Raw genomic sequence first — 17,897 nt, 5'->3', positions numbered from 1 at the left:
GGTGCCCTTCTTGCTGGGAGGAAGCTTTTCCTACCTTCAAATTTGAGCATATGTCTTTATTTTACCTTTGTACACTTGAAAAAGCTCTCCGACATCTCTGTAGCCATTCCCTTAGTGTGAAGCACATATGAAAAAGTGTAACAAGTTCCATTGCCAAAGGTGGAAGCTGACAACCTTTCTAGACAAAAAGCAAACTTGAACATTGTTACCTAGAGGCAGCTAGGTCATCAAACTCTGCCACAAGGGCCATCACTCTGAGAGAAGACTTTGAAAAAAAAACTAAAAGGAGTTGATAGAAAGTGATACTTGCAGAAACAAGAATAACTTGTGCAAGTTCCCTTATACCTGGTTTGGGGCAAATGTCCAGTAGCGAGCAGAGGTTCTGTTGTCAGTCATTTATTAAGGAGAGCTGGTACACGTGTGCCACTATGAGATGGCTCTGACCTGAGGCCTGCAGATACTGCAGCGCATATTTGCAGTTGTTTCTCCTCTCCCCTCATATGTTTTCAAGTCGGACAGTGAGACCTCTGCTGTTAGTAAAAGAAAGGAGCTCAGCTGTGTTATGAGGGAAAATCCGTTTCTGATCCCCAGGGCGCTAATGGCAGATGTGGGAGACCAAGCAGAAGACGTAAGCGTTTCCAGAGCTAAAATACTGGCTAAAGAAATGTAGCACTTATTTCTTTCATTGGGGGGGGGGGGGGCAGTGGGGTGCAACGGCAGCACACTGGAAACAGAAGGGCTTTGTCTGTGAAACCAACTGATCTACTCCAACAGCAAGAGCTAATGTTAAATGTTGTTTGAGCATAACGTTTCTAACCTCAGGAATGCGCCAGTCTGGGGAAGAGATACACAACCAGATCTAACATTGGCCAAACCAGCTATGCTGAAAACAGCTGGGACAGCAAATCGACTTTATAAGCTTTGGAGTCATACGTTACAGTGAAAGTGGATACCGACCCTCTTCAGACTGCCTCAGTTGCAACAGAAACTTTAAGAACAGCTTTAAACTGTGACCAAGTTAACGTTACATTTATGACTGGAAATTGCATGGTATTAGTAATTGATTTAACTATTAAATTATATACTTAAATGAATCTCTTAACAACAATTCTGAAACCATGTATCTTCATTTTTCATAGAACAGGCCTATTAACTTACCATATGGAAATTAATTTGTTGTTCTAGATCTTGAGATCACACTTCATGTATTTGGCTAATTCTTTTGAATGAGGAAAAAAAAAAAATCTGTTTAGGAGCTTGGTTCAGGCTTCATAGGAGCTATGGAAAAACACTGCACTACCCAGTCCTGTATAATCTATCATACCGACAGCCACTTGCAGACGTGACTATGGGATGGAATACTACATGTTCATGGTTGTAAGGCAGAAGTGAGCAATTAGAAAAGTGAAGTCTGTCTAGACTGAAGAATGGATTTTATTCATCACTGTGCCTTTATCTTTTCCCATTTTCTGTATTCCCACTTTTTATCCCCCCCCGCTTTCTATCTCCAAAATGATCTTTCCATATGCCTGGATTAAAATTGCATTATTTCCTTTTCCCTTCACAACATTATGTTTCAAAATATACCCAAGTTTTTTATTATATCTCATTTTTGTGACCTAGAACTAGTAACTGCTATGCTTCAATAGCAGTATTTGTAATATCATTTTTTAAGTATTTAGATAACATTCTATGATTATGAGAATTCATATAAATCAAGATTAAATAATTCTCATTGTGGCTTTCATTAAATGAGACTATCGGTGAAGAAGACTCTATAAATTGAAAATTTGTCAATATGATTTTTTTTTTCTGTTAGAAAGCTATCAAATTATAAACCACTTTTTACTAACTACATATTAACACAGGAACAGCAGGAAAAATGAGTTTGTGTTCTCAATAGCCACAGAACACCCCACCTCTCCCCCCCCCGGCATACAAGAAATCCTCTACTTCTGTAATACCCTTTGGCTGTTTAATCAGTTTGGAAATAAAGCATAGACATTTATAATCCACAAGATGTCACTCTAAAACAGCTGGAAAAAATAACGTCTTGTTTCGAACTTAACCCAAAAGGTCAGAAATGACTAGCATTTCAACTTTAACAGAGGAGCTACCAGACTCTCTACTCAAAGCTACTACAATGTAACAGTAAAGGCAGTGGGTATTTTTTTCTTGTAAATAGCATATTTCAAAACCAGTCTATTTTTAACTTATTTGCATAGCTGAAGTCTGCAAAATTGTCAGTAACTGTTTAAATCTGGGACAGCATCCAGCAAGTACTTTATCAGGGTACATTCCATCGCCCTTCAGTCAACTACTGTTGGCTTAGCAAAGAGGCAGAGAACAATGTCAGACCCAACAGCTTAGGTCTGCAAGGCATTTAAGCTTTTTAATAAAATACACTTTGTCTATAAACACATTTTCCTTTTAAATAAATGCGGTGTATATTCCATAGAAATTTGAACATCCTCCCCAAATACAAATAATTGTCAGCAATAAAACTAACAAAAACTAGTTTTCTATATTTCACCTGCAATCATTAAATTAATTCTCTGGACTCTAACAGGAGAGAATTCCAAGTAAGTTTTCTTATATCTAATAAAGCGTACATTGTAGCTTTTCCTTTAGTAAGTCCATGCCTTCTTTGGTAACCACCTATTTTCATAAACTTTTGAGAGATCTTTGACAGATCTATCAATTTTAATTAAATTAACAATCAGGTTCAAAGCATACCAGAAGAAATCAGACACAGGCATGAGTACCTAACTGTCATTTCAAAGCACACAAGATTAATATTTCAAGAAAATGAAAGTCATCTACGAGAAAGGACACAACAAATAGAACAGACCTGTTAGCATGAGGGAGATAGCTATAGGTGACAATTTACACAAGATACAACAATAGAAACTGGAAGCAATTTTGAAATGTTAATGCTTTTCATCCTGTGCTCAATACAGCAGAGCTCTGATCCCTGCACAGACCAACAGGACTCTTACACAAAAAATACAGAAGAAAAAAGAAAAAAAAAGAACAACATGCAAATTGACAATGCTTGCCTGCTTGCGTTACTCTGTAACACTACAGCTTTCAAACACTTTGTTCACTCTATCCTGATTTTTTTCCTGTTTCTCTCTGGCCATATTTCACGTTACGCCCATTTCTAGTAGACACACTTCAGAAAAGCTAATTAGGTCAGGCCTCAAATGAAAGAAACAGAAGAATGTCTGCTTCAAAGATCTCAACAGATTTTGGTTGCCCACTTGTGTCAAGAAGGCTGCGGTTCCAGAGACCATTAAAAGCCTCATTCAAAACCAATTAGAAATTATATTTTTGAAACCTCAAAACAAAAACAATTACTTGGCTAGGTAACCAGATTTCTGAATTGTGACATTTTTATAGTTATAATTCCATTCACAAGATGTATTAATCACACCCGATTCCACTGATATGGCTATTAAAGGAGAGGAAAAACCTCAGCAGTTACCATAACAGACACTTCCTTCACTGTTTTTTCCATTCAAGTCATACATAATACAATGAAGTTATTTTTTTCCCTTGGTCTACACACAGTGTTCAACTCTCACATTACCCTCTTTCTTTTTGAGACTTTGTGCATATACACAGCTTCTACTTCATAACTATGTCTAACAAGCAAGCTGCAAGAAGGAAGCTCTATCTCAGAAGCAGGAAAAAACAGAAACCAGAGAAAATGGCCTAGAAAAGATACATTAGAGACAGCAAAAATCAGTTTATTCTTCTTCTATCTGCCATTGCCAGCCTGCATGAGACACTATGAAATTGCCCTAGAAATTAACTAGCTCATTTTCTTCAGTTTTGAAAGTAAACAAATACTAGAACACACACAACTTTTTCTGGAATTATGAAATCATTGTTATCCCTCATCCAGAAGACCTGTATAGTGCCTTAATGAAAAAAAAAAAAAAGCCCAATCAAATTAAAACCACACCCCATACGACAATATTTTGTACAGGAATGCTGACAACCAAAATCAAGCTACTTCTATCAGCTGCTTAACAGTTCAGCATTCAGTACATTCTTGTCATGTACACAGCCACGCACAAAACACCAAGTGGATAAAACAGAAAAAAACTGTGGGCAAAATGAGTCAATTGAAACCAGAAGCTGAGCAGACCCCTTTGTTTTCTTTGAAGTGATACTTCATTCAGAAAAAGATCACACTGGATTTAGCTATTACACTGATGTCTGCAGGATAACAGTACAGATCGGCAATTATGTTTGATAAGAATGGATGGAAAACCCTGGAGAACCAAGTGGGAGACAACAGAGCTTGCACTCCTTAGGACTGTATCAGTGCAGGCAGAAAAATCTACGATTATTCTTGCAAAGAGAAAAATCGATGGGAAGTAACAATCACCCCCCCCCCCACGCCCCCCCAAGAAACCAAACCCACAAAAACTCACAAAATACTCACAAAACTCACAAAATATACTTATTTTAATCCCCTTTTTCCCAGGTCACAACAGCTGAGGCTGTTTTAGACAGTCAAGAGACAGCTCTGCCTGGATAGCCTAGAGATTTCTCTTCAGAACTCTGCTCCCCACTCCATTTAGATGGGGAAGAAAACAGCTATGACAAAGCTGTACCTTAAGAGGAAGCTGACTTATTACATTCCTCATCGCCCACAACTCTAGGAGGCTGAAGACATTTTTCAAGAAACCATTTCCCCTGAGCTACATTAAATTCTATTTGGAAGAAAAACATCCATACAGTCTTGTGTACACCTTCCCGTAAAGGCAGATCCTCTAACTATCTGTCTCAAAGAAATCTGCAAACAGTTGCATGGTTTCAGCAAGGGAGAAGAGTTTTGTGGTTTTCTTACAGAAAGAAAATTATAATTATTTCAGCCTTTTTTTCTGGTACTGAAAAAAACAAAATTCCTGGCTCAGACAAATCAAAGGCAGTGCTCAAATTCTCTTGTAATAAACAAACTCAGATTCATTTAATGTTTCTGTACTAAGAACAACAGTGTGTTCAAAAGGCCTTTCTCCTGCACCACACCAAGCACTCTGCTTCACAAATCTGAACTGGAATCAGATTCCTGTGGAAATTATATTGGTATCCAAAGCTCAGAGCTATGTTTTTATTAGAGAAGTGCTTCCCAGCCTTGTCAAATGAGACGGTGACACAGCCATTGAGTAAGATAATTAAGACTGAACACCTCTTCAGTTGCTATTTGTACATTCTTAGCAACTTCTGAGAGGAGAAACAGCATCAAATTGTGGGAAAAGGCATTAAAACTAACACCACACACATGCTACAAGGCAGAAGGTGGTTTTTGATCTTGTGGTCAAGAAGTTCTTTGGAAAGAGTACTGAACCCAAGGCCTGGTTCAACTGAGAACCGAAGTAGTAAAATGGGGACAGAGGGCAAGTCCCAGTACTCACATGAACCGCAACAGCCACTAATACATACTGTGTTTCCTCAGGTACGTGATTGACAGCCATATCACAGACCTTTCACAAAAATAAACAGTTAGCTTGCATGCTTGCACTGTACAATTGTAGATGACAATACTTTCAGGAAAAGGGATGGATCTATCATTTACACAATGAAGTGAAGAAACTCAATGGGACAGCTTTTCCAGCCACTGTCACTGAAGGAAATACTTTGAGCTCAGTGTCTGATCCACTTCTCTGCAAACAGATTGTTTGGCCTTTGGATGAACCAAAAGTGGTCACAAAGTGAAGAGACAGACAAAATGTAGAAAGCAGTTTCCTCTCTCCCACCAAAATGTATCCTCAGGAACAAGATCAGTAACTGATTTTGATAAAAAGCCTAAGATTTACCCTAAGAAGTTCAACACAATCATTGTAAACTGACCTCTTCTTGGCCTGGTATCCAGAATGTGGGTGCCATTATAGAAGCATAGGCAGTTCCGCCTGGACTGTTAGGCAGCACAGCTCCTAAAATGAGTTAGCGTCACCTCCCCAGGACTTTGGCAGTTGCAAATTCAGACCCCAGTCATATTTCAGCTTTCTTCCATGAAGGGTAAGAAGTAACGATGAATAGTTCCAGCCATTTTCACTTTTTCTGCGCTTGGAGAGGAGCACTAGCAGGCACAAGACTTACACGCACAAATGCAAGCTTGATGGACAGCAAGTTGAAAGAAAAAATCTCTTCTCATTCGTAGCACATGTGCACGTACTCTGGATTCCAGTGCTGACATACATTCAGAAACATGACACTGACGTAGAATAAAATGGAGCTCCATAACTCGTCTAAAACTCAAGAGGGCTATATTGACACTTTAAAGAGAAAAAATAAACTGAAGGAAGACTTAATATATTTTCCTTTATAATCTAAACTAATTTGTATATCCTAGCATATATCCTATCACCTTAATCCTCTGATATACTGCTTGAACAGAGACGCAGGCTCCAGCAGTCCCATCTCACGTAAGTAATTTGGTGTTATTTCTCTGACAAACCCCAGTAGTACACTGACTTTTCCTTCAAATCTTTGTTTAATCTCAGGAAGTCTCTCACAAAGTTTTCAATGTACACTTCAAACTAATTCAGAACGGGATTTATTGTTTTAAGTAGTAATTTTTGCAGCAGCAATTTGACAACAGATTCTTGGCATTTGTGCAGACCTGCCTTTTCTTATTTTCAGATAAGGTATTTCCTTCACCACAAGATGCATCTTGGTTCTAATTTATCGACTGTGCAACTTAAATGTTCTTACTGACCAAACTCACTCATTCTCACTTTAAAATACAGAAATGTGTGTTGCTAATTCTGTCGAAATTAATGCTATACCACACTGAATTACTGAGAACGAAATAATAAGTAATGAACTTTTCTTTTTTCCTAGTCTTAGTCTAAATGAGCCAGGTTTTGTGCAGTTGACTTTTCTGAAGCAGGATACTTTTATGCAGATAAACAGATCAAATGGAGTTTTCCAGAATGACCAAACATGCCAAGAGCATTTGGGTTTAGCTCCCATTATTAACAAAGCACCCCACATACACAAGTAATTATTTAAATAAAAAATAAACATTAATCAAATGTTTTAAAAGTATTAGCAAAGAAATGACTGTACATAGATGTGGAACAGACAAGAATTCCTCCTATCAAATTTCTAACTACAGTTAGCACCAGATACTACTGGGAAGATAAAGATAAGAGAAGTTTCTCCTGGAGAGACATCCACCATGTGCCCAAGTTTCTTTCCACTTAAGTTTCCAAATCCCTTGAGAGTCAGGAGCAATGCCTACCTGTAACAGAAAACAGATTCTAGTGACAGACCCACAACAAACAATTTGCTGGACACTTTTGTTGCAGTTTAGAGGCTGCAACATGGACCTGCAGGCTGTACTCATCCTGTCCAACTTTAACAGAACCTTTGACTTCTGCTGACTTTAGCACTTAGGACGTATTTTCACAGTGAAACAAATATTTCAAAGTTTACTCTACTTTTGTTCCAGACCCGGAGCAGAGCCTGTGGGCCCAAAAGGCAGCCCATTTCCTTTTTAAATCAACTGATGTGGCTTCAGGAAGTAAAAGATAATACCTCTTCTTACAAAAGAAATGGTCTCACTTAGGTATCACTTAGGATCTCACTTAGTGGGATCTTCAAAAGATTCGAGAAAGTTATCCTGTATATTTCAAGTAATTTGGGAAAGCTAAAAGAAAACCAGATTTAAAAAAAAAAAAAAAGATACACATACACACACCTTGCCCCAACAGTGTCAGAGTGAAGATTGGGTTAAATGTGAATTCAGTTTGAAGTAAGTGAAGAAGTCTCAGGGACTTTAATGGTATGATTCCATTCCTCCCCCCCTCCACACACACACACTCCCCCCAGTAAAGCCAATTAAGTAGGAACTAAGCCTTTCTTCCTACCACATCACTAAGGCAATAGTGCTGCTAGTTCCAGCAAAGCTCCCAAATACTCTGCTCATAGACTGTACTGGCCAACAAACAATTAGATCATTCCTGAATTCAAGAAATACCCAGAAGCAATTTTGCATAAGCACTATTTTCTTTCAAAGCACAATGGAAAAGTTGGCATGTACTGCATTTACCAGAACTGTAATCTGGTTTAAAGCATGGGTTTATTTTTAAAATCTTCAGCTCTTACCTATAGGCTATTCCAGAACCCTGTGAATCGGCAGACAGTTCCTGTTTATTGGAAAGCTTCCTTCTTTAAGTCACCTTTACTTCCTCTCAGTACTTTGCAGAAAGTGTGAAAAGAACTACACCATCAGCCTTTGCTATAGGCATCTGTCTACAACTGTCCGGAATCTAGAACACGAAGTATTCAGGATACAAAACTGAATTTTGATATACAGACCTCTAATAAATCAAATATTCTACAGACTACAGAAAATTTAAGTAAATAGCAGCCATATAACAGACAGCTTCTTTCATGTATTTACGACATACTTAGCATCATGTCATGAGTTTAGGTATGCTTTTTTCCTTTGTCCTCTTCCAGATACTCATGGCTTTTAAAGCATCTCAAATAACCAGATGTTTAAAGGAAATCAGACACTACACAGGTTAAACAACATGGTTCTATTAAAAACTATCTTTAACCATGGCACTCAGTGACAGCAATACAATACTTTTTTCCACAAAGCAACTAATATAAAAATATGCCATAAAATCATCTGTAGACTAGTATGCTAGTACATACATGTAATCATAACATTCTTTTATAAACTCTTTCCTGAGATACCTTGGGTTGTTTGATTTTCTTGTATTACTGGATGCGTTATCTTTATGATTCATCTAAAACAACTGTAAAATATTTTATATGTGCAGGACACTCAGTAACATGTAAAAAGTAGTATGTAATATACGGCAAAGAAACAGCTCTTAGAAATTATGCGCTTTTTTACTTCGTTACATTTTTTTTTTTAACATTTGGCTCCTTGGGAGATGGAAGGGAGCAGCATGAAAAACCTGAAATTAGAGCTATGAATTGACAAAAAGCAGGAAAGCATTTCAGGAATGTTAGGAGTTGGAATATAATATAAATGACACAAAGAGAAAGCCATAATTCATGTTGGCTATGTATTGCCTTATAAAGCAACTGGACATATTTTAGTCAGTTCACAGTATAATAAATATTTTTACTAATCTGTTTTGGAAGAGCAAATGTCTTTTAGGGTTTCAAGCTCCTCTATAAGTTTCTTGTTCTGAACTTCTAGCACTGCAACACGACTCTCCAGACATTTTATGTATTCTTTCTTCCGACGTCGACATTCTTTAGCAGCTTCCCTGCAAAAAGCAGAAGTAAAAAGTGCAAACAAAAAAGCCATTTGCATGCCATTAGAAAGCTCAGCAGAGTATGGAGACTATGACAGAATTCCAAATTTTGGAATATCTCCCAAATCAGTCTGAAAACACTAAGCAAAACTGGGTTCCACAAGGGCCTCAAGTGTCTCTTTCTCAAGTTCATATGGCAATCTGTAGAATTGCTTCCTCTCATGCCTTGATTAAAGTTCATAATAAACGAGGTCCAAATGAAAGACAGTTATTCTGCTTTATGACAATAAAGATCTTTGAGGGCCTTGAGTTCCTCAATGAGAGTCTTGTTTTGGTTTTCAAGCACAGCCACACGATTTTCGAGACATTTGACATATTCTTTCTTCTTTCTGCGACATTCTCTGGCAGCTTCCCTGGAACCAATACAAGGCAAATGACTACAGGAACAGCCACAATATGGCAAAGACTGGATAAATGAAATTACCTGCAATCCCTGCGGTTCCACAATAACAACAACAACAACCACCACCACCAACTGTTGGATTGCACAAACAGAACAGCAGATAACAGCAATAAGCAATAACACGGTTAAAATACAATTCAAAACAACTAGAACTTGAAACAAATTCAGCATCAACAAATACAAAGATGGAATTAATACACAGAGGAACTGAGAAAAACAGCAAGTAAATGATAACGTATTGACTTGAGTTGTACTAAACATTAAGACCGAAAGCAGCATTTCTTCTTCCAGTCACATTCCATTTTGTGTGTTTATCAGGAGTATTATCTTCTGCAATCAAAATCTTAAAACCAAATTCAAATAATTTACTTTCAGAAAATACAAGCATAACACTACTCTCTTCAGATAAAAAGCTACATGCCAAGCTTACAACCTGCTGTAATTTTTTTACCTTAATGTAACAATCTACAGTAAAATTTAAGTCCAAACAAATACAATTTATCAGCATTTCAGAACTCTCCACCTGGGCACACTTCAGCCACATGCGTCTGGGCTTTTTTTTTTGTTGCTGGCAAATGGCAGTCTGGAGCCATTCTGCTCAGAATTCTGTTATATTGAAGCTAAACAGTTTGTGTAGTATTTTCAGAAGTATGTGACTGAACAAGCATTCAATTCCAGAAGAAATTTTAGAAGTACTGGGAGTCCACTCCTTTAACATCTTGGAACATGATAAATTGTCAAATTGTGAGAGTGTAACTTTCTGGCAAGTTATATGAGAGATAGCATAGATGCTAGTTTTAAAACTGAAGAGAGGAAAAACAAAAGGAGGCACAACAATGCAGCGATCCTCATGAGTAATTTAAAATAAAGGACAGGCATGAGAGCAAAGCAATACCATGAATTCAATCGTAAGGCAAGTGGCTATTCAATGTGTTAGAGATCTGCATAGCAGACTATTTCCTCCATTAATCTAACTGCCATTGAGAGCGGTGGCTATGCATTTAAAAAAAAGAAAGAGTCCCCTAAGAATAGCAGGAAGAATGCACAGAGAAAGACTGGCATTTACAGCATACAGTCAAGTCCATGCCAACTAATTAAAAAATATACAGCCACCTCACACAATATGCCTCACAAAATGACAGAGGCACTGCACAATAACTTATCCCAGTGGCCAAGTATTTAGGAAAGTCTATAATTATCATTCCCTCCTAGAATAAGTCCTCTTCACAGCATCATTAATAGACAGCTGCTAATGAGGTCCTCAGATATTTTCCTAACCAATTCTTTGCTAGCATGTTTCAAAATGAACAAACGCACACTGGTCATTTTACTGTTGGAGGAGGGTGTGGTGTGGTGTGTGTGGAATTCAACAGTAAGTACACCTCCAGCTCATCACAAAAATTATCAGAAAGGGACTACACTAATACTAATTTCTCAATTACCATAATATTTTGGAACTAAAAATCCATGGTGATAATGTCTAACTTTCCAGAGTTAGCAGCCGATACTCAATGCTGTAGGGATGTGGGATGACTGACAAAGAATTCCTTGACTTCCCTTTGTCAATCACAGGCAGTGCTCATGACCTTAAGAAGAAAACTTAATTAGAATGTTTGGGGGTTTTTTTGCAACACTGACTATTAATTGTCATATAGTCTTACCTGTTTTTCATAAGTCTCAGCTCTCTCTTGCGAGTTGCCTCTTCTGCCAGTTGCTGAGGGCTATGCAAAGTCCCTGGTGAGGCTGCCATTACGACTCCCTGAGGTAAGGTAGTAGTGGGAGTTCTAATCTGGTAAGCTGGCATGTCTCCAGTGGCAGCTGTATAAAAGAATCATATTTTAAACTTTATGGCAAAAAAGAACTATGCAGAAGTCTCTCTAGAAATAACAGATTTCTGTTGATGTGTTATCCAGGACCCCCGCTACATAAAATATTTCCCAGGCCTGCAATGTCACAACTGTATTTGTTATCTTACTAGCATTTATTTCCAAGCTGTAAAATAAGTTATCTAAATTGCTCTAGCACGTGGCCCCACTAGCCAGCCAGACTGAAGCCTGTGAAAGCTTCCACATGGCTCTTTTCAGACAACATAGGGAAAGCTGTTTGAGAAACACTGTCAAAGCATCCACACTTATTTCCTGTTTGCACAATCCCATGAAAAGATGGTCCTCTGTTACAGCCACTGAGGTTTATATGCTACCCCTGTCCTCTAACAGAGGCTTCAGGAGTCAACTTGCTTCAGAAGTCAACTTTCTCCTCCTTCCTGTGATAGCAACAGTACCAGTCTTACTGCCTCTCCTGCCTTTACAGCAGCAGTTTGGCAACCCTTGGAAAACGAGTGAGAGCTGCTGTTGCCAAAATGAAAAGGAACAGACAAGTGCTCATGGTGAACAGGAGTTATGTTCCTTGAGCAAGAGGACCACAAATAGGATGCTGCAGCATTAGCGGGCAAGAGGAGGTAGTGGCGGTTGCACAGGAAGGGGTGTAACTACACAGTAAATCGGAGTGCAAAAGTTCAGATTCAGCTCCTAAGCCTACCAGTTTTGAGCTCTCCCCAGGCTAAATGCAGATCTGAAATCCGACATGTTATTTGGAACCAATACCTTTCTGATAGTCTCACCTCATTTCTGTATTTCGTAGGAACAAAGTACCTCAGTGATGTACCCCAACTTTAAAACATTGTGAAAGTCCTAAGTACTTGTGTCTTGTCTGACATAAAAAACCAAAACAAAAACAAACAAAAAAAGTATCCCTCTTCAAATTATAAACAAGTATTTACCTATTCTTTCCCATAAATGTTTTATATTATCACAGAACAAAACTTCAAATTTTTTCACTAAAGCAATTGAAAATAAAAGATGAAATTTCAGGGGCTGTTATGTTATACTTAATTTATACTTTAATTCTTTAAAGCAATATTCAAATAATGGAAAAATTAAATGTAGATAAAAACACTTTGGGGAGGCTGATGGGTAGAGCAGTAAAGAGACATCAGTCAAATACAGGGGGGAAAACCCAAAACCTAAACTTAAAAAAATTACTATTATTCTCATTAACTTAATGCAGGTGCTTCACTACAGGATCAAGCTGTGTTTAGACTACAATTCCACAGCCATGTCCTGAAATCATTATCAGCTTAAACACTTTGCACCTCCCCCCTCTCTCGGTCCTGCGGGTAAAAGTGTGGAATTACAAGATGAACTGGACCAGTGAACTGACCTGGGTTACGGATAATCCCCTGGGGATGGGGGAGGGAGAGAGAAATCAGCCCTGTGAGCACTAACAGGCAGGCACCACGAACACAGGGCTTGGTGGTCTTGTACATCTACAAGAGAATTACTTAACCCTTTCTTTAAGTTCTCCATATCTCTTAGCAGCCCCAGTTATGTCAATGGGATCATACATTGGCTCACTATTTATAAAAATGGAATTTTTGAAACTCTTCAGGCTCCCCTTCATGCTGGCCACATTACATACATTTTATAGACTCTATGGTAAGAACTACCTTTTCCCATCTGTCATCACTAGGTAAAAAAAAGAGATGTTATCTTAGTTTGCATTAGCTACAATGAATTAGAAATCCAAGTGAACCATTTTGTAGATCAAGTCATGGGGAAAGACCCATAACCCAGGTCACCTCAGCCTGGCAAGACCAACTACTTTGTAGTCTTTGTTTGATTTACACTCAGATGTTAGCTAACAGGACTTACTGCTGCTGCTGCTAAGAGGACTCCGTGTGATAATGTACCTGCAGCAGGGCTCAACAAAAGTGAGTCCCTATCTCAGCTGGGATCAGCAAACACCACTGTAAGTAACAACATGTTGCATGAATAGTTTGAGCAGGTTCCAGTGGTGTCTGTCCCTGCCTAACAGTTGGCTCACTTATAAACCTACCACCACGGTAACAGAGATAAATAACCATTTTGGTGGTATAGACCTTGTAAACCCAGACACCACAGTTAAAAAAAAAAAGGCATAGCATTGACAAACTATCTTTTAGTTGTGCAGTAGTATGTGCTTTACCATACATTATTGCAAATCAATTATTTTGAATTCTGCAAATTTTTTTGTATAATATCTCAAAAGGTTACAATAAAATACTGTTTCCCCCGAAAAAGACATTGGGAAAGATGAAACAGGCTTTAAGCAGGGGGGATAAAATTCCCCTGAAAAAATTCATCGTTTAAGTCTAGTAATGTATCTACATATTACAGAGAAGGGTACCTTCCATTTCAGCATCTGAGTCAAAAATCCCACACACCTTGCTCCAGACTGACAAACCTCTGTGGCCATTTCTAATGAAACTCCATGGAGGTTTAAAGTAATTCCTAACATATCAGACATAGGACGGAGACTGTTAACAAAGCAACAAACCTGGAGATGATGTATTTCCCTAACACACTGCCCCAGGTCATCTTTTTTTCTCTTATCCTTAAAATTGCAAGGCAGTAAAAAGTCACTGAAAACCTGAAGCTTTGAGCTGAGACTTACAAAAAGGAAATTATTAACAGGAAGACAAACAAAAAACCAACCAAAAAACCAAACCATATTTGGAAGAGTACAACTAACCTTGTAAATTAAGCTCTGAGAAATTAAAAAAGGAAAAAAATAAAAAAACCCCCCAAAAAACAAAAACACACCAAAAAAATCAACCACCTTGTATCAGCAGGTTCTTGGAAAAAGTAACTTGCTGAACACTAGAGAGCATCCCTGCACTTAAATTCTTTCAGTGACTATCCAGGAGAAAAAAAGCCTGATGCATGCTATGTATTAGTATGTCTATTCCCCCCTTCTGTGAGTCATAACGATCTGACTACATTATCAAAGGGTTTTTAACTTCACCACTGAACTGGCTAAACAAGGCATTAATCATTATCGCTTTGAGCATAAAAGAAAACCAAAGCGTCGACTTGGAGAAGATACTTATCTTTGGATTAATGAAACAATAAGTATCAGCAGTGAGCAGCAGCACGTCGGTACCGGCTGCGAACTGGTTAACATTACAGATCTGCCGGAGGCAATTGACGAAGCAGAAAGGAACTGACTAAATCGCAGCATGACTTGGAGCTGACGTCAATGTGTATCTTGTTTGGAGTTTAACTTTTCCAGTTCCCTACTGCAACACGATTCCAGGAAATCTAATGACGTCAGCCTTTTGAACTCAATTAACTGAGGAACAGACCATTTTAACAGCAGAGGAGAAAACAAGCAGGCGTTACAATGCTTAAAATTACTGCTCTCTCAAATTTGTTTGCATCCACTATTTTCTTTAATAATGAAAGCATAGGGTTTATTTACGCTACTGAAACAATGCACACCTTTCTCTTACAGCTATGCTTAAGCCTATTTTAGCTATCAAATCTGAAGTGTTTATTGCTAAACAAAAAAGCAGTGTCATTTTTACAAAATAAAAAACAATTATAAACATAGTAACATATATGGCTATCTCCACAATAAAGAAGCATTTAAAAGAAGAGTGGTGGATTTTTCAGCAAAATCCTGCATCAAATAGTAAAGATTAGTTATCTGAATCAATCTGTGCAAGAACTCATGCACTAACAGTGATTTTTCCCCCAAATAAAACTGTTAAAATTGCCCTGAAATCCTACACTGACTAGATATAACCAGAAGCTATTTGTACCAGTTTTGAAAGATGAAAGAGTTACAGCAACAGGTTCAAAAGAAAATGTCACAAATACTAATGAAGCACTGCTTAGACATCCAAAAATATCATGTAAAAGACTAAGAAAATTTTTACCTGTTTCATCTCTTGTTACAGCCATGATCAGCTTCTGCACACACGGTCTCCTGTTCCTCTCAGAGCTCAGTGTGAACTGTTCCAAACTAGCAAGCATGTGCAGGATTACAAGCAAGAGCACTGACATCACAGTGACCTCACTTGCTTACCACTGTCATTAATATGCTCTGTCACTGGAACAGCTCACTGGAACTGCAGCCCAAAGAACTCCTTTTCCAGTAAACCTTCTTTTTTCTTTCTCTTCCATATTTCTATAAGCCTAGCTTTGTTCTTTATCCCTGAATTATTCATAAAGCTACAGAAAGCACACACCACAAAGCTGGCTGTAAAGCAACACCTGAAAATTCACAGCACTGACTGACAGAAATTAAAACGTGGCTCCAGAATTCATGAATGAATCCGAAGGACAAAGTCATGATTGGATAGAAAATAGGGAAATTTTAAAAAGACGTGCAATTGTTTTGATTGGAGCAGTTCCACTAAAAGGTAGAGAACTCTGTCAGACAGACAGGCAAGACAGGAAAGCTTAATAAGCTATAACAAATAGGTAAATGAAAGGCTAAAGCTCCTTGCTTTGGGGGGGAACCCACAATCCACTCATTTAATTTCAGTTAAAAGCTTCAGAAAAGATTGAAAAACTCTCTAACAAAGTAAGTCAGCCTAAAGATAGTGATTTCAGATGCTGTAACAGGCAGAACAGTAACTCTGGGTAAGGCCTACCTCTCCCCTGTTCCCTCCTTTTTCAAAAGAAGTCCAAGAGATCTTTTTTTTTATTTTTATTTTTTAAAACTAACAAAAAAATCTCAGCTCTAACAAAGCTACTCCTTATTTACATCAATTTAAATGAAATTAGTTTCAGACCAACAGTCCAGGCACTGGTCTGTATGTAGGGCATAGCAAACTTCTAAGGCCGTTGTCTGTAATAAACAAATTCAGACTGGTAATTTGTCAACTGTGAAACTATGCCAAGGACAGCAATAATGGAAGCATCAATGCAAAAAAGGAGCGCCCTGTGATTACAGGACCACTTCAGGATCATATGAACAGAAGATCAGAACTGAAGCATGCAAGAAATTCAAGCCACAGATCTCAAATATCACTGTTCATATCACTGACTATATTACAAAACCACACATAGATCCCAACAGAATGATTTTTGATACAACTTTCCTACACTCATTTTCACTAATAATTAAACATTTTATTTTGCTTCAGCTAGCAAAAATACCCTTAACCTGTATTAGGAAACTGTCAGGACATCAGAACTGCCTCTTATTTTGCCTATGAATGTAAATGTAGCAAATGAAGTATCACTCAGTTGGATCAACACGTTTGGCACTTTTATACTAATCCTTTTTCCCCATCACAGGTTATCAGAAAATATCAAGCACAGGGTTTATGTGATGCCTCCCATTATTACATGAGATTCATCAACAAATCCTTTAGAAAAAAATATAAATACATATGCTATCTGAAAGATTCTGAAACAGATCTTTTCTGCCCTAGGACTGATACTTGTTTTTTGTTGGGGTTTTTTTTTTCCTTTCTTTTACTTCTATGATTATTACAAATAAAATTTATATGCCGTATACCCAAAATCATTATAAAAATATACATAAGTGGAAAGATTACTAAGCAGAATGTTGCTTTTCTATTATAATCTGTGCTATCGCAATATTAGGTGAATGGTCAACTACAAAGTGTACGTAAGTGACAAATGTTCATAAACTATATTCATACAGACTTTCTAGCATGGGCAAGATGACCTGTAGTAAGGACATATTAGAGACTTGTATATCCAACTAATTCCATTGTCTCACTCTATCCTGAATAACTCAGGTTTGTTGACCATATGCAATTATCATCATAGAGAGATCTGTATTACCGTAAACATCCTCAGGTGCTTTCATACTCTTTATATACTTTTTTTTTATTAAACTTTTTTTTTTTTAAGATTTTCCAGTATCAATAGCGTGTATAAGTTGAAACCTTTTATCTTCTCATCATCTCGGAGTTCATGCTCACTTACTATTCCCTTTGTATTTTTCCCTGTATGTGTTACGTAGCATTGTTCTTCTGTGTCAACAGCTATGAGCATCACTAAAGCACTGGACTTTGGGCAAAAGGAACAGAGAATTCCAGGAAGTCAGCTTCTCTGAGCATGGACAGAGAACAAATCAATTTAGTTAAAAGTATCTAGAAGCTTCCACAAACACGATATAGCAGGTATTCAGTAACCATCTCTGAATCCATTTTAAAAGTTTTCATCACAGGCAAGACACTTAATGGACTACACCATCAAGTAGTCGAGCCCATCACTGAGACTAAGTAGGGAGGTTACAGGACAGCCCCATCAGAGGACAACACTGTAATGAACAGTCTGTAAAGGAAGACCAGTCAAATTAAATTCCCAAGG

General features: G+C 37.8%; 1 protein-coding gene across 20 annotated transcripts in view; it reads right to left on the bottom strand.

Annotated features, from left to right (window-relative positions):
* Positions 1–4,493: 4,493 nt before the first annotated feature.
* The window catches only part of CREM (cAMP responsive element modulator), a 40,478-nt gene continuing 27,074 nt past the window's right edge, over positions 4,494–17,897 (bottom strand). For 13 of the 20 annotated variants that reach the window (XM_072854636.1, XM_072854646.1, XM_072854631.1 and 10 more), the window contains 2 exons: positions 11,385–11,541; positions 9,129–9,673 (listed from right to left, as the gene is read on the bottom strand). In XM_072854636.1, coding sequence (XP_072710737.1) covers positions 9,529–9,673; positions 11,385–11,541 — 302 coding nt within the window. In that variant the 3' untranslated portion in view covers positions 9,129–9,528. Of the gene's footprint in view, positions 7,258–7,874; positions 9,674–9,801; positions 11,310–11,384; positions 11,542–15,481; positions 15,574–17,897 lie in introns of those variants that run through there. The other 7 variants (XM_072854635.1, XM_072854645.1, XR_012041245.1 and 4 more) reach the window with 6 other exon arrangements.

The sequence above is a fragment of the Ciconia boyciana genome, chromosome 2 (assembly GCF_034638445.1).
Source record: "Ciconia boyciana chromosome 2, ASM3463844v1, whole genome shotgun sequence".
Classification (NCBI taxonomy): domain Eukaryota; kingdom Metazoa; phylum Chordata; class Aves; order Ciconiiformes; family Ciconiidae; genus Ciconia; species Ciconia boyciana.
This window is presented reverse-complemented; position numbering and strand designations above follow the sequence as displayed.